This window comes from Ranitomeya imitator, chromosome 1 (genome assembly GCF_032444005.1).
Source record: "Ranitomeya imitator isolate aRanImi1 chromosome 1, aRanImi1.pri, whole genome shotgun sequence".
Taxonomy (NCBI): domain Eukaryota; kingdom Metazoa; phylum Chordata; class Amphibia; order Anura; family Dendrobatidae; genus Ranitomeya; species Ranitomeya imitator.
In genome coordinates, this window is record NC_091282.1 from 1,142,051,783 (window position 1) to 1,142,078,851 (window position 27,069).

Here is a 27,069-nt window from a genome sequence, read left to right on the forward strand (position 1 = left end):
TGAGTTAGACTCCAGACGCCAAGGTGATCACGTCAATGGGGTTGTCTGTAGTAAGGCATTTTAACAAGTTATCCTCTATCATAGGGATAGGTGATAACTTGCTGATTGTTGGGTATCGCACCAGTTGGCCGGTCAGGAAAAAAAAATGTAACCATTACAAAGTGGTGCAGAAAGTTGGACACTTGACTGTCATTCCCTTCATTCTTTATGGGACTCTGCTCTGGACTCGACTGGTATGGAATGAACGGAGAAACTGTCGAAAAATACACACAACTTCTTTATTCCAATGGGGTCAACAAGTTCCCGTTTCTGCTGATCTGGGTGGGTCCCATTGGTCAGAAGCTCAGCTAACATCACTTGATAGGAGATCACTTGTTTTCAAAAGGACAACCTTAACTTAACATTACATTTTTATTATAGGTTACATTTTTACCAGTTAAGTCTTTTAAACCTTGTAAGGATAAACACTCTTTGGCAGCCGCCAGTACATAGACAAGGTACCTGGTCCAACAAGGCGAGGTTTATGGTCTCCATGAACTTTCATAGGACTCAAAACAAGAAAACAGCCTTAAAACTATAAAAATTAAAAAAAAAGTCCATGCACTGGCAGTCAGTGTCCAGCAAATATTAAATCAAAGTTCAGCTCTTTCAGACAGTGGCCAAGTCTTTCCAACACCAGAGGGTTTTCCTCCTCCTCCTCCCACACCCAGACAGCTCTGAGACAGTTCAACTGAATTAAATAGGACCTGGAAAGCCCAGACTGGAGCTATGGGAGCAACCACTCCCACCCAAACTCCTCTGGTCATTCTAAGGCCGGCGTCACACTTGCGAGTTTTACGGACGTAAGAGCGCAGAAACTACGTCCGTAAAACTCGCAAAAATTACGGCACAATTATTCTCTATGCCCCTGCTCCTATCTGCCGTATTTTACTGATCAGTATTATACGGCTTTCTACGGCCGTAGAAAATCACAGCATCCTGCGTTTGTCACCGTATTGCGCAAATAAAACGTCAATGAAAGTCTATGGAAGCCCCAAAAATACGGATTACACACGGACCAGCAGTGTGACTTGCGAGAAATACGCAGCGGTGTTAGCGAGAAAAGCCGGCAATTCATTGCGGTGTACAGTAAAATCACACTGACAGCTTACAGTAGAGTAGGTATAATAAATGTGTACACATATATATATATATATATATATATATATATATTCTATGTCAGTGAGACACATATATGTATATATATTAATATTTCTTCCAGCGCTAGACAGCTTTAAAGCCGGTAATTCAATTACCAGCTTTTGCTTTCTCCTTCCTAAAACCCGACATGATATGAGACCTGGTTTACATACAGTAAACCATCTCATATCACCATTTTTTTTGCATATTCCACACTACTAATGTTAGTAGTGTGTCTATGCAAAATTTGGCCGTTCTAGCTAGTAAATTAAGGGGTTAAATGGCGGAAAAAATTGGCGTGGGCTCCCGCACAATTTTCTCCGCCAGAGTAGTAAAGCCAGTGACTGAGGGCAGATATTAATAGCCTGGAGAGGGTCCACGGTTATTGCCCCCCCCCCCCTGGCTAAAAACACCTGCCCCCAGCCACCCCAGAAAAGGCACATCTGGAAGATGCGCCTATTCTGGCACTTGGCTACTCTCTTCCCATTCCCGTGTAGCGGTGGGATATGGGGTAATGAAGGGTTAATGTCACCTTGCTATTGTAAGGTGACATTAAGCCAAATTAATAATGGTTTACTGTATGTAAACCAGGTCTCATATCATGTCGGGTTTTAGGAAGGAGAAAGCAAAAGCCAGTAATTGAATTACCGGCTTTCTGCTATCTCGCGCTGTATGAAGTAATAATATATATACATATATGTGTCTCCCTGACATATATATATATAGAGAGAGAGAGAGAGAGACAGTATATACAGTGGGGCAAAAAAGTATTTAGTCAGTCAGCAATAGTGCAAGTTCCACCACTTAAAAAGATGAGAGGCGTCTGTAATTTACATCATAGGTAGACCTCAACTATGGGAGACAAACTGAGAAAGAAAAATCCAGAAAATCACATTGTCTGTTTCTTTATCATTTTATTTGCATATTATGGTGGAAAATAAGTATTTGGTCAGAAACAAAATTTCATCTCAATACTTTGTAATGTATCCTTTGTTGGCAATGACAGAGGTCAAACGTTTTCTGTAAGTCTTCACAAGGTTGCCACACACTGTTGTTGGTATGTTGACCCATTCCTCCATGCAGATCTCCTCTAGAGCAGTGATGTTTTTGGCTTTTCGCTTGGCAACACGGACTTTCAACTCCCTCCAAAGGTTTTCTATAGGGTTGAGATCTGGAGACTGGCTAGGCCACTCCAGGACCTTGAAATGCTTCTTACGAAGCCACTCCTTCGTTGCCCTGGCGGTGTGCTTTGGATCATTGTCATGTTGAAAGACCCAGCCACGTTTCATCTTCAATGCCCTTGCTGATGGAAGGAGGTTTGCACTCAAAATCTCACGATACATGGCCCCATTCATTCTTTCATGTACCCGGATCAGTCGTCCTGGCCCCTTTGCAGAGAAACAGCCCCAAAGCATGATGTTTCCACCACCATGCTTTACAGTAGGTATGGTGTTTGATGGATGCAACTCAGTATTCTTTTTCCTCCAAACACGACAAGTTGTGTTTCTACCAAACAGTTCCAGTTTGGTTTCATCAGACCATAGGACATTCTCCCAAAACTCCTCTGGATCATCCAATTGCTCTCTAGCAAACTTCAGACGGGCCCGGACATGTACTGGCTTAAGCAGTGGGACACGTATGGCACTGCAGGATCTGAATCCATGGTGGCGTAGTGTGTTACTTATGGTAGGCCTTGTTACATTGGTCCCAGCTCTCTGCAGTTCATTCACTAGGTCCCCCCGCGTGGTTCTGGGATTTTTGCTCACCATTCTTGTGATCATTCTGACCCCACGGGGTGTGATTTTGCGTGGAGCCCCAGATCGAGGGAGATTATCAGTGGTCTTGTATGTCTTCCATTTTCTAATTATTGCTCCCACTGTTGATTTCTTCACTCCAAGCTGGTTGGCTATTGCAGATTCAGTCTTCCCAGCCTGGTGCAGGGCTACAATTTTGTTTCTGGTGTCCTTTGACAGCTCTTTGGTCTTCACCATAGTGGAGTTTGGAGTCAGACTGTTTGAGGGTGTGCACAGGTGTCTTTTTATACTGATAACAAGTTTAAACAGGTGCCATTACTACAGGTAATGAGTGGAGGAAAGAGGAGACTCTTAAAGAAGAAGTTACAGGTCTGTGAGAGCCAGAAATCTTGATTGTTTGTTTCTGACCAAATACTTATTTTCCACCATAATATGCAAATAAAATGATTAAAAAAACAGACAATGTGATTTTCTGGATTTTTTTTTTCTCAGTTTGTCTCCCATAGTTGAGGTCTACCTATGATGTAAATTACAGACGCCTCTCATCTTTTTAAGTGGTGGAACTTGCACTATTGCTGACTGACTAAATACTTTTTTGCCCCACTGTATGTTTTTTTTTTTTTTTTAACACATGGATCCCTTGTATAGCCGTATGTCGGTTTTGCAAGCCTGCGATAAAAACACGCATTACGGCTGCCATACGGATTACATACGGAGGATGCCATGCGCAAAAAACGGTGACACACCCTGCCTACAGAGGAGCTACGGACCACTATTTTGGGGACTTTTCAGCGTATTACGGCCGTAATATACGGACTGTATTGTTTTACGCTGTGTGTGACGCCGGCCTAAAACCCGAACCCAAAATCTGGTCCCATTAAAAAAAACTTCTCAGCAAACTAATGTTGCTGGAATCTTAAATCTCCAAGACTTTTCCAGCTGCTTTCCTACAACCTTTTCACATTTTTTAGCATATCATATCTCAAACATATAAACATTGTCTGTGAGAAAAAAAAAAACTTCTTTGCAACGTGTTGGACAGACAACACTCCTTAGCACTGAAATTCCAAGTAATGTGCTAAGATAGGAAATATACTAAAATCAACCCATAAGATACCAATGCATCCTCTGCCGAAACAGCACAATGGTTTTCGTTCACAAGTGGCTTGTGACTAATGCAGGCCACCAGTAGACCCAGCCATGATGTCCAATACTTGCAGTTAGAAGTCCCACACAGAAGTCCCCCAGAGGTCACAGTTTGGCTTCTAGTCACTTGTAAACACAGGCCGGTGAAACAGATTTGATGGATTGTAGGGGGATTGGAAAGGTAATATTTTATTTTTTTCATATTTGTGGCTTCTTTTAACCTCTGATCTGTATTTTTCAAGCATTTTCATATAAATCTAAAGTCAAATCTAGCAGCATCTTACAGCATATATGATGATGCTTGAAGAGTATCTGTCAGGTTTACTATTTCACACTATTTGAGGGCAGTATATGACGGAGGAGATGCGGAGCTTAGAGCATATAGAGTTTTTGATGGTTTTTACTAAGTATTTTTATGCTAACAAGACCCATAGAGGATACATCCAAGTCTTTTCATCCACCCACACAGCGTAATGCTACATTCATACATCTGTGCGATACGTCCTATTGCAGCCTTTTTCTTGTACAGCGGACCGACCCCTAGAGTTTCATTGTTCCATACACAGCTTTAAAAATGGATCAACGTTCTTGGCCTGTGAAGCTCCAAGCACATCCTATTCTCATTGGTATTACTGAAGACATTAGAGTTTCTTCTGTTCTTTAAGAGTTTGTGCACACGCTGAGGAAAATTTCTGCATCTCTTGGCAGGAAAAATGCAGATGCAAATACACACGTTTTGGCAGCGCTTTTGCCTGCATTTTTTGACTGATGGAGAGAAGTCAATGATGAAAAACACAGGGCAAAAACAGGCAGAGCATTGACATTCTGCACTCTTTTCTGCACGAAATCTGCAAGTTAAAAGTACTCCGCGTGCGCATGAGACTTCAAGTTTCTCATTAACTCTGCTAGCATCAGGTTTTATCACAAATACATGCAGAAAATAAACGTGACAAAACTGCACTAAACTTGCAACTTGTGTACATACCCGAAGGGAGTTAGTCAGAACGTTCTTAGTTCCATTGGGAAGAATAATCAACTTACAGGCAGGTAGTTGCAAACTATCTGTTCTGTTCGGCCCGAATCTATGCTGGTTGAAAGCTGCTGCTTCATTTGACAGGACATCATGCCAATTGACAGCCAGCTCCCCGCAGTTAGGCAGCAGGGAGCCGGTTATGAATCAGCATGACATCTGGAACGACGCCCCATCAACAGAGCGGAGAGAAAGAGAAAAAGCTGCTCTGTTGACCTGGGGTCACCAAAAGAATTGCCAGGAGGAAAGGTTTTTGAATGCTCTGAACTGGCAGAAGTCGGCACCAAGCAAAACAGGCAGATATTTAGCAACTACTTGTTCTTAGCCCCATAGGGAAATATAAGCAAAATCTAGAATAACCATTTTAACGGATACATTAAGAGTCCATAGATAAAAATAAAAAAAAGTACAGACAGACTACCTGCTTCAGTGAAAAAAAATGGATGTGAAAAAAAAGGAAGTAACTAGGATACAACTAGAAAGACATCTGATAAAAAAATATATTCTGCTTCTCTTGAATGTAGGCTAACATCCTTTAATAAGCTTTTAATCCAGAAATCAAAGGCTTTTTTATTTTTTCTTTAGAAGAGGTGCTAGCAGGGCTGTGGAATCGGAGTCGGAGCTCATTTTGGTGGAGTCGGAGTCGTTGTCATGGAAATTGAGGAGTCTGAGTCGGAGGTTTGGCTTATTGACTCCACAGCCCTATGTGCTACATTTACAGCTTCGGATGAAGTTGGAACAAATCTCATGCAAATCCTAAATCGTGCACGAGTAAGGAATAAATATCAGTGGTCACTTTACCTCAAATAACATCTTATATTAAGAAAAACCTTCCATTACCAAGTTCTACCCAATAAATCCCCTTTCCAAAATTGGAGAAACCGTGCATCACGAAGACATTGAGAGAATAGGATCCAGGATATTGGCTCCTAAGTAAATTATTAATTAGATTTAATCAGTCCTATGAAAACCAGGGCTTTTCTCAAATCTACGAGTTGAGTAAAAAGATCTGCAGGACCCTGGTCCAGCGGACACACTGCTGGTCTGTGGCCGCCATAGCCAAGACCTGCGAACCTCTTCCTACTTGCCAACATCCCACAGAGCCTCTTCTGATTCATCGTTCCAAAGAGGCATCATACGTGTGTCAAGCTAACATGTGTCAATAACATCATACTGGGCCCTGACAAACGAGAAGATGGGGAGGCCGGCAGATAGGAAGAGGTTCACACAGCGCTCTCCTCCAGAGGCCTCATACTGTGGATGTGGCTGCTTTTCCAGGGTCCGGAAAATCTTTTTCTGATCTCTATTTTCACTTTTCTAAAATCATGAAAAATCCAACCTTAGACGATCCTGCTTTATTGGAAACAAGGACATTAAATTATTTATTTAGTGTTTGCCTTAGGGCTTCACTGTGTGCAAACTAGATGTAACAACATATTTGCCAAGAGGAAACCTGCACAGCCAGCAAGCCTCTGACTGTCACAATGTTCTACAAGCTGAGCAGCTGTTCTAGGCGTGTTGGGTGAGAAGAATACGGTATCTCTTATTAGGTGTCAACTATAAATTTATGACGTGGGCAGTTACCACCTAAAAATGCATAATTATGTGGCTCTAATTATAACATAGAGAGACTTAGGCATCAAATATCATACAACTGGAAAATGATGCAATTAGACTTAAGCAAGGTCGTGACAGGTTGCAAAGTCTTTGCAAAACCCTGAATTGTGAAGACAGATGCTAATATGTGTCAATTTATGTGTGCGACAAGTAAAAAATTACGTTTTCATCAATACAAAATGTGCCACCAACACAACAGAACAGAACCACTTTTACTCAGATGAGGCTTTGATGTAGTTTTAACTCAACTGTTACCTGTGACTTTAAGCTTAAAAGGAGTTTTCCGACTAACAAAGTTGATTTTAATCAATAGATCTTGGAATAATAATAATTTCCACAATTGGATGTGTGTAAATAAAATGTTCCTGTGCTGAGATAATCTTATAAATGTGTCCCTGCTGTGTGCTGTGTAATGGCTGTGTCTGACCGTACAGGAACATGGTCTGATCATACCACCGCTACTGGGCAGGATAGGAAGCAAATATGTATAGAGACAGAACAGCACGGGATCACACATCCAGCTTTCTGTGAGGTAAAACATTGTTTAAAAACAAGTATCAAATGTTTTAACTCATGGAAAGAATCATTTGCGATCCAATACTGTCTGTATACTCTCTTTCCCCCCCCCCCCCCCATGCCTAGGAGCTGTGGTATGATTCAGTATGACATGTATGCTACCCACATTCCACTTTGTAACAGGGGAAGATATTCTGCATGTGCTGTTGGTTCAGCTGCACAGGGGGTCTGTGTGGGAAGGGGATCCCGACTCGAGATACTGCTCATACCAGTGTTTTCCACCTCTTGGCTCTCCGCTCCATTGTTGTGTGGAGTGCTTCTTATTGCTCTCAATGAATGCCTCCACATATTTGAATGTATTCTCTGTAGCTTGGAACTCTAGTGCCACCTATTGGAAATAGCAATCCTAACAGTCAATGTCGACCCTTTAACGAGCCTTGTCACATGACTTAGGATAAAAGCCAAACCAGAATCTCTATTTGCAGACACTGTGTTTCGGGGTACTGCCCCTCGTCAGTGCAAAGTGGAGATCTGGTTTGGCTGATTGAGAGGCGTCTGACCGGGATCCAAGAAGTATCGTTTCTCCTTGCAGAGAGTGAGGGTACCGTCACACAGTGAAATTTTGATCGCTACAACGGTACGATCTGTGACGCTCCAGCGTCGTAACAATATCGCTCCAGCGTCGTAGACTGCTGTCACACTTTGCAATGTACGACGCTGGAGCGATAATTTCATGACGTATGTGCGATGTAGAAGCCGTTGGTTACTATGCACACATCGTATACGATATATGTTACACCATGCGATCATGCCGCCACAGCGGGACACTAGACGACGAAAGAAAATTTCAAACGATCTGCTACGACGTACGATTCTCAGCGGGGTCCCTGATCGCAGGAGCGTGTCAGACATTGCGATATCGCTCGAACGTCACAGATATATCGCTGGAACGTCACGAATCGTGCCATCGTAGCGATCAAAATTTCACTGTGTGACGGTACCCTGACATGTTAAGCTTGTCGAGACAAAGCCGCATGGGCTCCTCAGGGAAATATCCAAATTGTCTCTTCAGAGAGGAAGAGGACTCGAACTCTAGTGTCACCTATTGGAAGTAGCAATCCTAACAGTCAATGTTGACCCTTTCTCAGAGGAGCATTGCGGCTTTAAATCTCCTCACCTTGACACGCTTAATCTGTCACTCTCCGCAAGGAGAAATGATACTTCTTGGTTCTCTGTAGCTTGTCACCGCAGGCAATCAAACCCAAGACTTGTGTTGTCGAAGGCAGCCACACTGTCCACGGTTGTATATGGGAGAATTTCTCTGCCTAAATTTCTCTACCCTGAATATTTCATTTTTCAGGATTAGTGTTCTGGTAGTGTTCTTTTTATGGCAGTATACCAAAGAAAATTCTCAAAAGCTTTTCCCCCCTAAATTTAATATAAACAATTGTACAAAATCAATTACAATGACCATTTTTTTGTATTTTTTTTTAATAAACATCACAAACTAGCAAAGAACATGGACATCTTTGGTATCGCTGTGCTCATAAAAAATATATAATTCAGTAAACTCCTCATTTAAAGAGAATATGCCAGAAGGTGTTTGCTACCTCATCTGAGAGCAGCCTGATGTAAACAAAGAGAAGCTGAATCCAATGATGTATCACTTAGATAATAGGGTGCAGCCGCTCTGACACAATCAGAGCTTTTATATTTAGCAATGAAGCAGAGCTGAGGAAGCTAAGCCCACCCACAACAGGCTCTGCACATACAGTATCCATAGGCAGTGAGCTGCTCATCACAGAAGGGGGAGTGTCGCACTAGTATGCACATGCGGCCGTGTTCCGGCAATGATAAGCTATGAGTGCTAAAACAATCATTGCAAGCAAGCAACACCACGGAGCTTGAGAAGAGACATTGCTGAAATCGGTAGTTTAACCATTACCTCATGCGGTCTTCAGATTAAATTTGGAAAAACCCACTGAGAGTTTCCCTTTAAAGTTAACAGTAAATGGTGTAAACAATAATGGGGCAACTAATTTCATTTTGCATTTAATAAAATTTTATATTAATGTACATATGCAATTGCAAAATGGCACCTAAAAAGTAACCCAAAAAAAAAAAGAACAATCTAGCGAACTCTATGCAGAAATTTAAAAAAAAAAAAAAAAAAGTTATGGCTGTTATGACTATAATCATGTGGGGAAAAAAGGGGGGAAAATTCTGACAGTCTGAACATTTTGATACAGGAAAGATATATAGCTTGGTACCGTGTTAGCCAGTAGATAGAAAAATATTTAGAATTGAGAGTCCTCAGTGGTTGATACCTTTTAATGGCTAACTGAAAAGATGGTAACAAATTGCAAGCTTTCGAGACTACACAGGTCTCTTCATCATTACACTGATGACGACCTTTGACAGCCTTAGTGGAGGAATGAATATTTCGCACGGATTTATGTCTTTTTACATCAACTAAGGAACTTGCCCCTCAGACCATGAGGGGTCATCACAACAGAGACCCTAATCAGAGGACAATAAAACAATCCTTATCTAAGAACTGGCCCAATATTTATGGACATAACTGTTTATCACTCATGGTAATTCTGCTTCATGTCACCTGTCTTATCCATGGTTTTCCCTTTTTTTTTTTTTTTTCTCTGTGCTATGTTGTGCATAAATATGTGATTCTTCAGAATTTCTTTTAGTCTTTGCCTGATGAAGAGACCTGTGTAGTCTCGAAAGCTTGGAATTTGTTACCATCTTTTCAGTTAGCCATTAAAAGGTATCAACCACTGAGGACTCTCAATTCTAAATATTTGACAGTCTGAACAGACGCATAACCACCATTTCCTTCCCTATAAGGATTATGCTACAAATTTTGTGGCACTCAGCTGCCTCTCTTCTTTTTAGGGTATGTTTATACGTGGCATTTTTTTTTGTTTTTGTTTTTTACGTCCTTTGGCAGAATTTATGTTCATGCCATATTTATGCTTATGTAATGTGTATAAATATGTATATGGGTTCTGTATGTTACATACCGGCAGATCTGTATACACTGGAAGGACTTAAGGTGCTCAGACACGGGTTGCGCACAGGGGCCCTTGGCTGTCAGTGCCTGCACCCACTTATCAATATACAGCATTACTGGGACGCAGACATATTTTGCTCTGTGTGGGTATCTTATGGCACCGTTTAGACACAGCACGGTACTCTCAGGCAATGTGTAAACTATTCAAACCAGACCATTTATCCAGAGACAGTATGAAAATAGAGACGGAAATATGGACATTACAGGGGTGAAGCTTAAGATTGAAAGAAATAGTGAGCTTTTATGTTTAATTTGTATGTCCTCAACATTATGTGAGAAAGGACTCGACAAATTGCAAATGGACATTCACCTGTTGCAGCAACTTAACATTTTAGTTACTCCTGATCATTGGCGTATACAATGTGTGTGAGTCATAGGAACGAAGAATAACGCAAAAGTCTAGATTTTTCCACTTAAATTGAAAAGGTGTCAAGTAATAAGAGTGTAAATGCTGCCACATAATTATTGTAACACCATCTTTTGTCACATTGGATACAATCACATAATTGAGCGATGACATACTGCATGTCTCGGCATAGTGCCGTACAAGTTAATTAATTTATCCATAGACCTCATCAACAAGGCATTCAAGGTTTCATTTCCTTATTGAAACATGGCACCGAGACTTCAAGGTTTGCACAATATTCCCATCCAACATGTTTCCTCTGATCGGCCTCTATGGTTATTTTTTCCTTGGCCAGACAAGTGCTGGTTCGGCGAAAAGGATCAACATCTCCAAGTCTAATTTCCCAGGGTATTCCTTAAACTCTTGAAATGAATAACTAGTTTACTCCGGATCTCTGCCAAATCAACTTCACTCGACGAGTAGTCTGTTACTACAGATCATAAAAGTAGCAAATAGATCTTTAAAAATTATTTTCTCAGCTTTATACGCAGCATTCCTTAAAAATTCCCCTTTACGTAATGCTAAAAAGGCTCTTTACGACGTGCTACACTGCGTCTTTCCCTTTGTGTCTCACTTCTGTTGCGTGATCAAATGAAAATCCATTTCCTCAAGTCTAAAGTCAACTGTTCTGCGCAATTAAACACTTCATCTGAATTTCACGACGCTGCAGTCATATTACGCAGACCACTTTGGGCTTAGGAAATATGTCCTTCAATGATCATGAAGCTTCCTCCAAGAATATGCTGCACATTTATAGAAGTTTCCATTAACATAACAAAATTACATGAAATTGCATGTATAATACTAGAGAATTCTAAAGGAATACTGTGTATAATGTGTATACCTAGAATAGGACCTGGGGTAAAAAAACCCTGTTCCACCCACACACCAATGCAGCTGTTTTATGGAAAAATCATGAGCCCAATTATCACCTGTCAAGTGATTCATGCTCCTCGAACCATGGGTAGCATGAATCAGAGATCACTCCATTATTACAAATATCTAGCTTTAACTCTGGCTTTTCAAAGAAAACAGTTGAGATGACTACTCACTAGAGCGGGTCTCCATTAGCTTCTCACTAGTGATGAACGCATGTGATCGTTCCTCAAGTTTGCCAAGGGTGCTAGGGTATGCCAGAGTGTCATGGGTGCTCGAACCACATGTGCGAGTCCCTAGACCCCCATGTTTTGCGGTTGTTATGCACAAAATATGCGGGGTTGCATGCGATTGTCAGGAAATCCCTTCATTTTTGAGACTACAAAAAAGAACCCAAGATCAAACATCTCAATGTTATGTGAAGTACAAAAGGTTATTTGACATAAACAAGTACAAGGAGAGAGGGGAAAGATGAAACATGCATGGGCAGAAAACAGGGCACACTGCCAGAGATAATCTATACAGGTACATCTAATTTACCTACTATATGTATAGGAATGAATGCTATCTTGTTGTGTAATCATTGCACTATCCCACATGGCCCTATGAGGTCTGTATAATGTGTTACACAGACCTACCCAGGTAAGGCTAATATGATAAACATTAGATGATTTTCATGCTAATGGACCACAAGTGCTGCGGGGCTGCCACTGAACTTCCAACTTTCTTGCCGCCATCTCTGCCCGCCTATAGTTACAGACTGGCAGGTCACTTGTCAGAGTTCCCTGCCTCCACCAACCAAGATCTCGCTCCTGAGCAGTCATTCCCTGGGGTGTCATATTCGCAGCAAGGTTCTGATGACACTGTAAGAGCCGGACTATTGATCTGCCATGTGTAAAGGTACCTTCACACTCAGCAACTTTACAACGAGAACGACAACGATCCATGACGTTGCAGCGTCCTGGATAGCGATCTCGTTGTGTTTGACACGCAGCAGCGATCTGGATCCCGCTGTGACATCGCTGGTCGGAGCAGAAAGTCCAGAACTTTATTTGGTCGTTAGGTCGGCGTGTATCGTCGTGTTTGACAGCAAAAGCAACAATGCCAGCAATGGTTTACATGGAGCTAACAACCAGCGAGAACGATAAGTGAGTCGCCATTACGTCACTGGATCGCTCCTGCATCGTTCTGGAGTTGCTGTGTTTGACGTCTCTACAGCAACCTAAACAGCGACGCTCCAGCGATCGGCTCATTGTCTATATCGCTGCAGCGTCGCTGAGTGTGACGGTACCTTTACCCTGTGGAAGGACTGTGCATGCTCAAGATATCAGGCGGGGGGGAAGGCAGTTAACTCAGACAAGAGTGACCAGTCAGTCAATGACCAGAGGCGAACGGAGAAAGAGGGAGAGACGGAAGTGCCAATCCCGCTGTACTTGTGGCTCCTTAGCGTAAACTTTGTGCTACGAATTTCTTGAAAAAAAAAAAAACACCAAAAAAACGGAAAATCACTTTTCTAAAACAAAAGGTATGAATTTAATCTCCTTTACAGAAATTTTGCTTACATGCCATTTGGTGTATAAAAATACTCTTGACAAGTTCCCTGTAATCATGACATGTTTCTATTGAAAATATTGCGTGCAGCAGAGGAGCAGCGTCCATGCTGGTCTCATCCCAACCAGTTACTAGGGGCTGAGCTGGTTTTCCTTTTAGTTTTTTTCCTTTTATTTTACAGTGCAGATAAGTGAATTGTTCTATGTAAAATTACAAGACAAAGACAGTGGACTGTGACAATGTCTTTAAGGCTCTGTTCACATATCCTGTAGTTATTTCTGTTGCAGGAGCCGCAACAGAAGCAAGGAGGATGACGACATTGTATGAAGATGGGAGGCGCCGGACCCGGACCTGTGACGCCCATCGGACCAGGACCGCCCCTGGGTGAGCATAATCTAAAGGCCCCTTCACATTTAGCGACGCTGCAGCGATATCGACAACGATCCGGATCGCTGCAGCGTCGCTGTTTGGTCGCTGGAGAGCTGTCACACAGACCGCTCTCCAGCGACCAACGATGCCGGTAACCAGGGTAAACATCGGGTAACTAAGCGCAGGGCCGCGCTTAGTAACCCGATGTTTACCCTGGTTACCATGCTAAAAGTAAAAAAAAACAAACACTAGATACTTACCTAACGCTGTCTGTCCTCCAGCGCTGCGCTCTGCTTCTCTGCTCTCCTCCTGTACTGGCTGTGAGCCGGAAAGCAGAGCGGTGACGTCACCGCTCTGCTTTCCGGCTCACAGCCAGTACAGGAGGAGAGCAGAGCACAGCGCTGGAGGACAGACAGCGGTAGGTAAGTATCTAGTGTTTGTTTTTTTTTTACTTTTAGCATGGTAACCAGGGTAAATATCGGGTTACTAAGCGCGGCCCTGCGCTTAGTTACCCGATGTTTACCCTGGTTACCAGTGAAGACATCGCTGGATCGGTGTCACACACGCCGATCCAGCGATGTCTCCAGGGAGTCCAGCGACGAAATAAAGTTCTGGACTTTATTCAGCGACCAACGATCTCCCAGCAGGGGCCTGATCGTTGGTCGCTGTCACACATAACGATTTCATTAACGATATCGTTGCTACGTCACAAATAGCAACGATATCGTTAACAATATCGTTATGTGTGAAGGTACCTTAACTTGTTTTTCTTATCTTTCAAGTTACATTAGGGGCTTATCTGTAGAATTACAGAATGCTATAGATAAGTCCCTGAGGGCGGTGGCCGCAGTTTATAGGGCCAAAACTAGGTGACAGATTCCCTTTAATTTTTTTTTTTTTCAAAAAGAGAACTCTGGTTTCCATTTGGATTCAGTTTGTAATGGATCTTTTTTTGTTTTTGTTTTGTTTTTTTTAAATACTGGAATCGTTACAATCGGATAACAATTTTACCTGTAATCAGAGCATTATTAAAACAAAACAAACAAAAAAAAAAAAGAATATAAAGTCTCCAACTGAAACATTACCACAGTGTTTCTGCTGGTGTCTATTAACACTTGTGATGTTCCAGTACGGATCTAATGTGATCTACTGTTCCCTAGACCATTGACCATGCGGTGAACTCCATAAAATGTGGGATATTATGTTATGTTAACATAGGAATAAAGTTCAATAAAGTCAAAGTTTATTTTTTACATGTTCCTTCTTAATCTCGTGCCTGCTGACACAGTTATTCACTTTTCTATTGTGCAATCTCTAAAATAGTGAAAAATATCCATATTTCCATAAACATGAAGGCCATCGAGAAAAAACAGCTGCCAATTTGTCAGGAAAGGGAGAGCCGTTGAGGCTTTGAAGAGGTTCGCAAGCTGTAGCATTTCTTTAAAAAGCCTCTCTGTGAAGGGATTAGCTAATGATAAGACAGTACAGTAGACACTTGTCCCCCGGATGATGACAGTTTTGGCCTTGTGCCAACAGAAATGGTGAATTCGTATATCTTCTCCCCAAGAGGAGCCTTGACTGTCGGAGTCACCCCATCGCAGCATGATGGCTCGACCAACTGGAAAACTCCTGGAAATGTGGTCTTGGCTGTCTGCCATCTCTGAGAGATAGATGACCTTGCTGAATATGCTAATCTTGCAACAAGGCAACATGTGTCCACTAGAATTAATGCGGATGGAAAGACCTTCACCCAGACGGTTATTAGGAATTCACTGCTCTGTGTTTGCAGTACTTTTTTTGATGTTCTCAAAGTGGTGTCCATAAATTTTAATGCTTTTTGAAGAATTTCCTGTCATTTTAAGGAAGTATAAATTTAAATTCTCTTGAGATACCATCAATCTTCCTGGGTTTTCTGGAACTTGTCCACTTTAATGAAGAAAAAAAAGGCAACCTCTGCCTTTGCTTTGACCCTGCCTATTCCCCCACCAGTCACAAGTTCCAATGGCAGCAATGAAACAATGATGTCCCCCAACATAAGGACATGTGATCAAAAAAGTAACCAGGAAGTAGAGACCAGCGGGGTGTGGCGAGTATCACTTTTGTCTGGTCATGTCCAAAGTGAGAAACCTACATTAACAATGATTAGGGAGGGTCTGAATCTTCAGATGGGTCCTTTTCAATGAAATTGGATCAAGTTTAACACAGACCGTGCCTGCGCAAGCAATTAAAAATAAATCCATGATCATTGGAACGGATCCCGGAGGTTTAACCCCACTTCTCAAATATTCACAACTAATTATTAAAATATTGTACCTATATGACATCTACAGTATAGATGGAGATGATGAAGAATTAAAGTCCATTTACATTTTATATGTCATACAACATCCTTAGGTTAATTTTCAAAGTGCCAAAATGGTCATACAGGTGCCTCCCACAAGATTACAATATCATCAAAAAGTTAGTTTATGTCAGTTCTTCAATACAAAAAGTGAAACTCGTATATTATATAGAGCCTTTACAAACAGAGTGATCTATTTCACGTGTTTATTTCTGTTAATGTTGATGATTATGGCTTACAGCCAATGAAAACCCAAAAGTCATTATCTCAGTAAATTAGAATACTTTATAACACCAGCTTGAAAAAATGATTTTAAAATCTGAAATGTTGTGAAATGTTGGCCTACGGAAATGCATGTTCAGTAAATGCACTCAATACTTGGTCGGGGCTCCTTTTGCATCAATTACTGCATCAATGCGGCGTGGCATGGAGGCGATCAGCCTGTGGCACTGTGGAGGTGTTATGGAAGCCCAGGTTGCCTTAATAGCAGCCTTCAGCTTGTCTGCATTGTTGGGTCTGGTGTCTTTCATCTTTCTCTTGACAATACCCCATAGATTCTCTATAGGGTTAAGGTCAGGTGAGTTTGCTGGCCAATCAAGCACAGTGATACTGTTGTTATTTTGGTACTGGTGTTGGTACTTTTGGCAGTGTTCTCTGCTGGAGAATGAAATGTCCATCTCTAAAAAGCTTATCGGAAGAGGGAAGCATGAAGTGCTCTAAAATTTCCTGGTAGACGGCTGCACTGACTTTGGTCTTGATAAAACACCTACACCAGCAGATGACATGGCTCTCCAAACCATCACTGATTGTGGAAACTTCACACTAGACCTCAAGCAGCTTGGATTGTGGCCTCTCCACTCTTCCTCCAGACTCTGGGACCTTGATTTCCAAGGTCTAGTATGAAGCTGGTGTTATAAAGTATTCTCATTTACTGAGATAATGACTTTTGGGTTTTCATTGGCTGTAAGCCATAATCGTCAACATTAACAGGAATAAACACTTGAAATAGATCACTCTGTAATGACTCTATATAATATATGAGTTTCACTTTTTGTATTGAACTGAAATAAATTAACTTTTTGATGATATTCTAATTTTGTGAGATCCACCTGTATCTAACTTGAAAAAGCAAGTAGGAAAATTATTGGCAAAAACAACTTCAGATTTAATTGCTGAAATGCTGTCTATGTGCCACATATTTCACGTTCTACACCTGAAGTGAAATCCACTGACATCCACAGCATAAATTGCATCTGATATGAGCACTAGTCAATTTTCACTGCAGATTTACCATCCTATTTTAACCCTCCGTCACATACAATATTCGGACTAACGAGTTCACATACAATGTGCCTGTCAGGCGCCTGCTGGAAAAATACCTATAATATCTAATGTTTGCAATTTCAGTGCTCTAAAAGTGATCAGTGACCTTCATAGGGATGTAATAAAAGAGACTACACATAATCAGTTGCAAAAAAAAACATTTACTTAACATAAAACTAATAACTATGAAATACAAACTTTTCAAAACTCCCGCCAAATAGTCCCCAGTTCGACTCTCTCAAAAAAATGTACAAAGAAAATTTTTGAACACAAACTTAATTTTAAGGTACCTTAAGTACTATTAAAAACATATTCAATCAGAAGTAGATGCTGAGGTTTCCCCAGAAAAGTCACACTTGCAGAGCAAATAGCAAGAATTACACACCATTTTTGCATGTGTCAGGCAAATTGCTTTATGACATTTGAGACATTCATAATTTGAAAGCCTTCTGGTTCCGCTTTCCGTTTGGCAGGTGGTGCATCTCCTACTTTTGTGAGGTGGTGCAGATGGTGACTTTTCACCATCATCTTCTGGGCGGAACCTTTTGAGCTGAACTTGAAGGCGAGAGGGGATACCGATTGTTTTCACACTTCTGCGTAGCTCTCCAAGTACTAGTTCATGGGCCAATTTTTTCAGATACAATCGTCTACGGAGTGGTTCAAGCTTGTTTTCAAGATAAATTACTTGTGAATTTATACCACCCAAATTCAACATAGCAAAAAATATGACCATTGGCCAGCGTTTGATGTTTCTGCTGACGTTGAAAGTGGAGCACATCTGATCTGCTGTATCCACACCCCCTTTGGTGGCATTGTAAAATGTAATTATCTCCGGGTTTTTTTCTGCCCCAGTCCCAGGATCGATGGCAGCATCATCATGAAGTGTTGATAGAAGAAGTACGATTTTTTTGGCATGTGGTACATAGGAAACTAAAGCCTTTCCATTATGGAATGCAAACATACTGCTGTACTGTTGTCTCTCTTTCACACTTACAAACTGTGGCGGCAATTCCCTTTTGTTTTTTCTTACAGTTCCCACATATGACCAGATCACAACTTGTAAACCAATTGTCAGCTGTAATATTGCGACCCGATCCAAATAAGGGTTCAGCCAGTCTTTTTACAACATCAATGGGTTTGTTGCTCACACAGTAAGGACCTTCTGGTTGTTTTCCTGCATAAACTTCCAGGTTGTAAGTGTAGGTCTTACTGGCATCAACAAGGGTATAAATTTTTATTCCATATTTGTTTGGCTTTGATGGAATATATTGACGAAAGGCACATCTACCACGAAAACCAGGGAGCATTTCGTCAATAGTGAGATTCTCTCCAGGGTAATAACTTTGTTTACAGTTTACAACAAATCTTTGAAATATATCACGAATTGGAGCAAGTCGGTCATGTGTTTTGCGTTCGGTTCGGGTAGTTCTGTCGTCAAACCGAAGGCAACGAATTAGAATCTTGAATCTGTTTATGGACATAACAAGGCTAAATTTTTCAACTCCATCCCCATCTTTACCCCAAAGTTCCTCCAAACTTTGTCTATTTGCCCTATAAGCTCCTGCAAGGTACAGTAATCCAAAAAAAGCACGCAGTTCTATTTCATCTGTGGGCTTGATGGTTCTGTTGCAGATGTACTTGTCCTTTATAATGTCTATATATTGGTTGGTATATGTGACAATAGAGTCCAGAATGTCATCTGTAAATATACTGTTCCAGCATTCAACTGCAGTTTTTGCATTACGTGCAGTTCCTATTACTGCAGGAAGGTGAGTAATAATGTTTAAAGGTTCCCTACGTTTTTTCTGGAATGGCTTCTTGTTCCATTTAGTATTTTTATCTTTTTCAATATAATATGATCCAACTTCTTCATCCTCACCACTGTCACCATCTTGCTCTGTTTCAGAATCCAGGACACATTCTTCCACCTCATCATGAGAATCAATCTCACTTTCCTCTCCTAAATCCTCATTCAGTGTGAGGTCTCTATCATCTAACAGCATGTTTGTTACTTCCTCAACATCAAGTTGTTTGGATAAATTGTACATTTTCCTCTCCATTTCAGCAGATAATCTGAAGCAAGAGAAGGAATATGTTAAGGAACTACTGTATATGCCAGAGCAGCACACTTTCTTTTATAAAATCTCCCTTATTTCTATGAAATATCCTCACATTTTGTGCTATACATTCATAAAACAAGCTAAATAAACTATTGTGATGAATAAAAACATAAAATACCAACCTTACTGAATGTGACGTATTCACATACAATGAGCCTGAGAGATCTGTGCAGCTATATCCTCTCCCCTGAAGCTCTGAAATCCAACTGTGATATCAGGTTTCACAGACCTTCAAGAGACAGGAGACTACCTGGAGGGAGGGGGTTTCCTCACAATCTGGTGAGGAAGGAGAAATGAAAGTAAAAGAGAAGCGCCTGTCAGATCAGTTGTATGTGACGGAGGGTTAAAGTGCAGTAGATTTCTTGCTTGAAGAATATACCCACAGGGGGAAAGCCCACACATACTGAATTGATGAAGATTCTTATATTGCAGTGGATTTCGAAAGTATTCACCCCCTTGGTTTTTACCTATTTTGTCACATTACAACCTGTGTTTAAATATTTTTGTAATCAGATTTGTGTGTGATGCATCAGCAGTAAATAGTCGAAGTTGGTAAACAAAAGTGAGAAGAATATAGGTATAAATTAAATTTATCGGATCAAAAATTAAAAAATGGAATGTGTATTCACCCCTTTTGCTATGAATTTGTGGTGCAAGCAATTGCCTTCCTAAGTAACATGCTAAGTGAAAGTAAGTCCACCTGTTTGCAATCAAAGTGTCATATGGTCTGTCAGTAGACACACACCTTTTCTTCAACACTATTAAGAAAGAGGCACCACTAACCAAACACCATGGAGACCAAGAGATCTCCAGACAAGTTAGGGACAAAGATTTTTAGAAGTACAAGTCAGGGTTGGTTATAAAAAAAATAAAAATATCCCAATCTCTGATGATCCCCCGAAGCACCAACAAATCCATTATCAACAAATGGAATGAACACGGTTCCATAAACCTTGCCAAGAGAGGGACCCTCACCAAAACTCTCAGTCCGGGCAAGAAGGGCATTAATCAGAGAGACCAAAGGTAACCACGAAAGAGCTGCAGATTTCCTAAGCAGAGACTGAAGAATCTGTCTATGCAACCAAAATAAGCCATACATACCATAGAGGTGGCCTTTATGGGAGAGTGGGCAGAAACAAACCTTTACTTCTTGCACACAAAAATTGTAAGGCTCTTTTTCAGTCTGCCAAAAGAGTTGTGGGAGACTCCCCAAATGTATGGAGGAAGGTGCTGTGGTCAGATGAGACCAAAATTGAATTTTTGGGCTACCAAGGTAAATGCTATGGTTGGCGCCAAACCAACACAGCTCATCACCTCAAGAACACCATCCCCACAGTAAACCATGGTGGTCACAGTATCATGCTGTGGGGATATTTTTCGGCAGCAAGGACAGGGAAAATAGTCCGAGTCAAGAGGGAGACGGAGGGTGCGAAATACAGGGATATTCTTCAGCAAAATCTGTTTCAGTCTGTCAATGATTTGAGACTGGAACGGAAGTTCACCTTCCAAGACAATGACTCAAGCAAACTGCTAAAGCAACACGTAAGTCGTTTAAGGGGAAACATGTAAATGTTTTTGAGTGGCCTAGTCAAAGCCCAGACCTTAATCCAACTGAGAATCTGTGGTCAGACTTGACGATTGCTGTTCACCAGAGGAAACCATCTTACTTGAAGGAGCTGGAGCAGTTTTTCCAAGAGGAATGAGCAAAAATCCCAGTGGCAAGATGTGATTTATAAAGGAAAAAAAAAAGCCAGAGGTCTCTCGTATAGCCAAATCATAGCTCATGCTTTGCACAGAGGAGAGGCAACAATCCCCAAAAAAGGGTCTGCAAATTGAGATTCTGGTTTGGCTTTCATTCTAAGTATTGTGCCAAGGATTGCTATGGTTAAAAGCACCACTCCAGTGATTTTTTTTTATGAAGCGCTGGAGTGGTGCTACTAATCTAAGTTCCCAACCCCAAGTTTTATACTTACTATCTGCTGTCATCTTCTGTTCTCAGTGCCACTCCAGTCAGTTTTCTGTAATTTGTGACCTCCAGTGTTGCTGGGTGATCCAGACATCACTACTCAATGTAAGTCTATGAGAGCTAGAAGGAGTCTCTCAGAATTACATTGAAACTTAACAGTTTCCTCCGACTTCTAGTCAGTCAGAAGTTGCGGTCACAAGATGGTGGAATGGGACCGGAGCGGTTCCGGGCACAGTTGAAGACAGCAGCTTATAAACACAGTTGAAGACAGCAGCAGTATAAATACTAAAGTCAGGGAACTTTGATTAGTTGCACAACTTCAATGATATAATAAAAAAAACGTAATAAATAATATAATAAAGAAAATGCCGGAGTGGTGTTTTAAAGGATCGATAGTGACTTTTAGGATTGCTACGGCCAATAGGTGGCGCTGGAATTCAAGTACTCTTCCTGTCTGAAGAGGCAGTACGCATATATGATCAGTATCAACCTGCGGATCGGTGCAGCACTGGTTGTGGCAGAAAGCAGCCATGACTTTCGAATCTTGGACAACAGCTTTTTGTTGATGAAGACAAGACAAACAGGTTTAGGAATCTGATCAGTGCTTATTTTAGTAGATACTTGCATAACATTTGGTTTTTAATAATACTGGTGTATTATGTTGCATTGTCGCAAAAGAGTTCTAGATAATCGATGTGGTAAAACTTAAACATCAGCAACAATTACATTACCGCTAGAATTGAGCTACTTACCAGTAATGTCAACTACTGTATGTTACCTAATCCTCTAAACAAACTAATATACAGAAACCAAGAATCCCTTATAATAACAGTGAGGTCTTACTGTTCTATCCTTAGAACTCATTTTCCTCTAAGACCTAATTAAACCACAATGTAAAGACAGGACCGTAAAGCCCCCGCCATTTCCGCACTTATTATACAGCCACATGCCTGCCCCAGACCTGCTCAATTCATGATCACATACTGTAGCACTGAATGAAATGGAGTCTCTAATTACCTGCACTAATTAGACTAAAATTACAGCTTTTCTAAACAAGAACTCATGTACACAAAAAGAGACAAGATGCCACCCACGCTACCAGGAACGTAGGGAAGGAAGGCGGATGCAAGAATAGAGACTGCATAATAGAGGCAATGCAAAAGCCTATCTGATGGAGGGGCAACCTACCGATCTGCAGCTGCTGCTCCGCTCACCCCAGCATGGGACTATTGTAAGCCCATCATTGTCAGGGGACTCAAACTACATAAAATGCCTATGTAAGTACTGCATAACCCCACGGGGGTGGTCTAAATAACACTATTACATAAGGAAATACATCTTAAAATATGTAACTGCAAATAAAATTTGGTACTTTATATAGAGTTGAGCAAAAAGATTTGCAGGCAGGCAGCGAAAGGCAGTGCAAACCTCCACATCCAACGCCCAAATGCCGGCATCTGGGGAACCTTTGTGATCGATACGCCAAGATATCATGACTTTGCACGAGGCCTTGTCCCTATGGTCCTGCAAATCTTTTTGTTCAACTGTAGGTCTTTACAATTTTACAACTACATCCATTCTATAGAAACAAATTACCATTACATACATTCACTGACAGATTTTTTTTTAGGTTAAAGGGGATGTCAGCTTAAAATTTTCTTTTACTCTGTTGGCTTCCTGAACCCAAAAACAACTTAGACGGCTTCCCCCACAGCTGTACTCCTGCCTCAGCTCCTTATTGAAGCCTCCGGTCGTTGTGGATAAGGCCGCATTGGCGATATCCCATCATCATCATGAGATCACTGCAGCCAATTACTATGTTCACCAGCTATGTGCCATCTACACCGGTATCACCACTGAGCCCAATGATTGGCAGCAGCGGTCATGTATCATAGTTGAAGCCATATCAATATAGACCAGAGGCCACAGTGAGAATAGGCAGTAGAAGGTACAGGTCAGGTGCCTATTTTTAAGTACCTGAATCCCATGGAGTAAAAATAAAAAACCTGGACAACTCCTTATAACTATTCCACCCAGAGATGAATGAATCAATTTGAAGGATCCTGGTCCAATATGTACATCAGAATTCTGAGGTCACCAGGTTGGATCTCTGCAAACTTCCTCCTACCTACTGGCATCCCCGGCGCCTCTTATTAGAAACCATGATGAGACATTATCATTGCTGCGTGATGTGATGTACACATGACATCGCAACTGGCCTACTAATCAGAGGAGGTTCTGGGGATGTAGAAAGTAGGAGGTTCGCAGGACTCCCGTTTGGTGGCCTGGGAATACTGACATTACCGCTGGACTAGGGTTCATCGAACCAATTTACTCATCTCTACTGCCTACTATACTATATTAGAATTACAGTCTTCACGCCAAGCACTACAGCAATCAAAACAGAAAACTGCCCGCTTGCAAGAATGTTCTCATGCGTCTGTCGACAAGAGGATAACTGCTTTCAGTAGCAAAATTAGAATTAATGGATTATTACAGTCAATGCCAATCACTGGAGATCACTCGCTAATTGGTGGAGCTCCCACTGATCAATACAACACAGGAGTCTCACTGAATATTTCCATTAATTGCACCAAGGCCGTCACGTCACAGTGCAGGGAGCAGCAATATATGGAGCAATGCTAAAGAGGACCTGCCGTTGGACCTCTAAAAAATTATGCCATATATTAGTAGAGGACAAGTTTGAGCAGCAGCAAAAGTTACATTTTTCAAAGCATTATATTGGCATTTTCTGTTTTTGCAAAAAGTGACCTGAAAATAGGAAGTGCAGCCAGTGCGTTTCCTGAACATGGATGGGCAGTCGCAATGAGTCAGGCTTTTTTACCACATTGCGCTGGAGGATCCACCCTAAGGCTACTTTCACACTTCCGTCTTCTGGGCTCCGTCGCAATCCGTCGTTATGGGCAAAAAATGCATCCTGCAAATGTGCTTGCAGGATGCCTTTTTTGCCCATAGACTTGTATTAGCGTCGGATCGTGACGGATGGGCACACATTGCATCCGTCGTGCGACGGATCCGTCGTGTTTTGGCAGATGCGACGCACAAAAAAAGTTCAATGTAACTTTTTTTGTGCGAGGTGTCCGCCATTTTCGACCGCGCATGCGCGGCCAAAACTCCGCCCCCTCCTCCCCGCTCATCACAGTGGACAGCGGATGCGTTGTAAAACTGCATCCGCTGCCCACGTTGTGCTAAATTTAGCACAACGTCCGTCGGTAAGTCGGGGCGACGGTTTGCGACAGCTCCATACCGAAGGAAGTGTGAAAGTAGCCTAAGATCTGGCCAAAACTACTGAACACCCCCATGATGGAAAACAAGACTAATCCTTTTATAGATAATGGGGTCCATTAGTCACCTCTCAAGTCTCATGTCAGTGATCCAGCAGTATTTTCTGTATGGCTGTACGCAAATGTGAACGGATCCTAAACTCAACTTTATCCATTCTTTTTTAGCAAAACAATTGACTACAAAGCTTCTTGATACCAGCTACTTTGCATTACCCGATTGTTGTGGTATAGCTAAAATCTGACTTTTTTTTTTGCAATCCTGGAAATCATTTTAAACACTCCATGATCTATAAATTACATAAAATGAATGTACACATCTTACTTTAAAATCCATCATGTCACTTTCTTGGGAATATCCGGTATCGGACCTAATATTGCTGATGTAGTGACGTTATTTTTTTTTATTATTTTGCTGCACGGACTTAACATCCTTTTGACTACTTTTCTACCACAATTTTTCTTGCTCAATGAAGCAGCAAAAGAATGCACATTAAAAAACAAGGGCAGGATTTGTAGAATTAATGGTTTCCTGAGAATTTCCTCTTTATTTCCACTGCTCTTTTTATTGTAGGAGAACATCGCATGGATGCAGCATCAATAAACAGCAGCTCATGCACAGGTTTTCTCTACATGTCTGGACTCTGAGCTTCAGTACAAATCTCTTCTAGTAAAATATGAAGAGAAGAAAAGAAATGGACTTACTCGCAAAGAAGAATTCCATTCTCCAATCCGGTGCGGAAGTCTTTGTCGCCAAAACTTCTACCCGTAAGTTGCTAAAAAATGGGAATAAAAATATAGAATTATTAAAAAAGTCTAACACTCAAACATACAACATTGGTAAGTATTAGCATAGTAAATTATGATTGTGTACGCATAACTTGGAATATATTTTTTGAGAAAAGAATCCTCGCAGGGAGATGCATCTTTTCACTGCTCTTACAGTAAATAATCTGTCTGTGACAACTTTACTAAAGTTTCCAAAAATTAGAAATGTAGCAGTACAACAGAGTAGGACTTGTATTCCCAAATAAAGGATGCTTGATTCCTGGATCAAAAATACGTAAAATCACAACGTTTATAAGTTTATATGACAAAGCAGAATAGGCTACATTGTCAAACTCGCTTTAAATATCCAAGATGCACATGGAAAATTGGGAACTGGAAGTCTTCTGAATCCTAATTATATATTCACCTCTTCTCAGTGGTCTTTATTAGTTTATGGGGTCTGGGGTATCTATTCTATGGTCCATATTAGTTTGCATTAGTTTAAAGGGTCTAAAGTTTCTATTAGTTCATGCGGTCTGAGGTCTATATTAGTTTAAAGCGATCTTGTTTTAAATTTTTTGGTTTAGAGAGCCTGATCTTGGATTTCTAATAGTTTAGGGGGTCTGTATTTAGTGTAGGGGGTTTGGTCTGTGGTCTAGATCAGTGCAGGGTGGGGGGTTTGGAAAAAAGATCAACGAGGGCCTTAAACAATCCGGGGCCGAAGGTTCCCCACCACTGCTGGAGGTCTGATTTGAGGTTTGCATTAGTTTAGAGGAGGTCTAGTCTTGGCTTTGTATAGGTTTAAGGGGTTTGGTCTGGGAAAGAGTCTCTTATGTACTACTTGTGATTCAAATGCCTGAGGTTGGGACATGTCTTATGTAAAAAATGGGGTATATGGTACAAAGAAAAAGAATAAAATCGTGCAACACTCAAAGGATGGAATGTACAGAAAACGCTGTGCAAAACCATGGCAAGTGTAAAAGAAGCCTTATCTATGAAGAAGGGAGAAGTTTCTTCTTCACGCTGTACTGGTCATATATTCAATGAGACAATTGTTTCATCTCTTTATGCCCAATACTGACAGAATCACTACATCCGTAAAAGTGAACTGTATTTGATGCCCAGAGCAACAAATCACAGCACAACTTGTTATTTTACCACAAGAGTAAGAAATAAAAGCTGCGCTGTGATTGGTTGGTCTCTGCATCAAATACATCAAAACATGGTCTAAAAGTAAAACTGTTTTTTGTTTTATTTTATGTAAAGGAGGCTCCACAATGTGTCATTGAAGGCTATGCAAGAGAAAAGCTACTTAGATGTTAGGGTGGTAAAACAAAACGAAAAAAAAAAAAACAACAAACACTGGCCAAATCCAACCTACAGTATAATCCCAATGTGTTGACCTAAAGGAAGGCAAAAACGACATTAGGTGGATGAGATTTCCTCCATATTAGAGGAAAAATTCCTTCCAGCCTTCAGAACAAATCAATCAACAATTCCAATCTTCAAAATCTAGTAGCCTTAACATTTTTAAGAAAGGCACTGACGGCCTTCTTGAACTTGTGGCAGGAAATGACAGTGTCGCTGCACTTACAGTAAAGAACCCCCATCAGATATTACAGCAGTAGAAGCCTGTATCACTAAAAAAAAAATAGATATTCCATTATTTAATCGAGTTTTCCACTATCCTTACAGTAGGATTTACATTGTTGGTTGC

The 27,069-nt window shown here is 41.1% G+C and overlaps 1 protein-coding gene across 1 annotated transcript in view; it reads right to left on the reverse strand.

Moving 5' to 3' along the window:
- The window catches only part of LIMCH1 (LIM and calponin homology domains 1), a 366,814-nt gene that overhangs the window by 226,228 nt on the left and 113,517 nt on the right, over positions 1–27,069 (reverse strand). Inside the window, exon 2 of the mRNA XM_069744541.1 lies at positions 25,290–25,360. Coding sequence (XP_069600642.1) covers positions 25,290–25,360 — 71 coding nt within the window. The remainder of the gene's footprint in view (positions 1–25,289; positions 25,361–27,069) is intronic.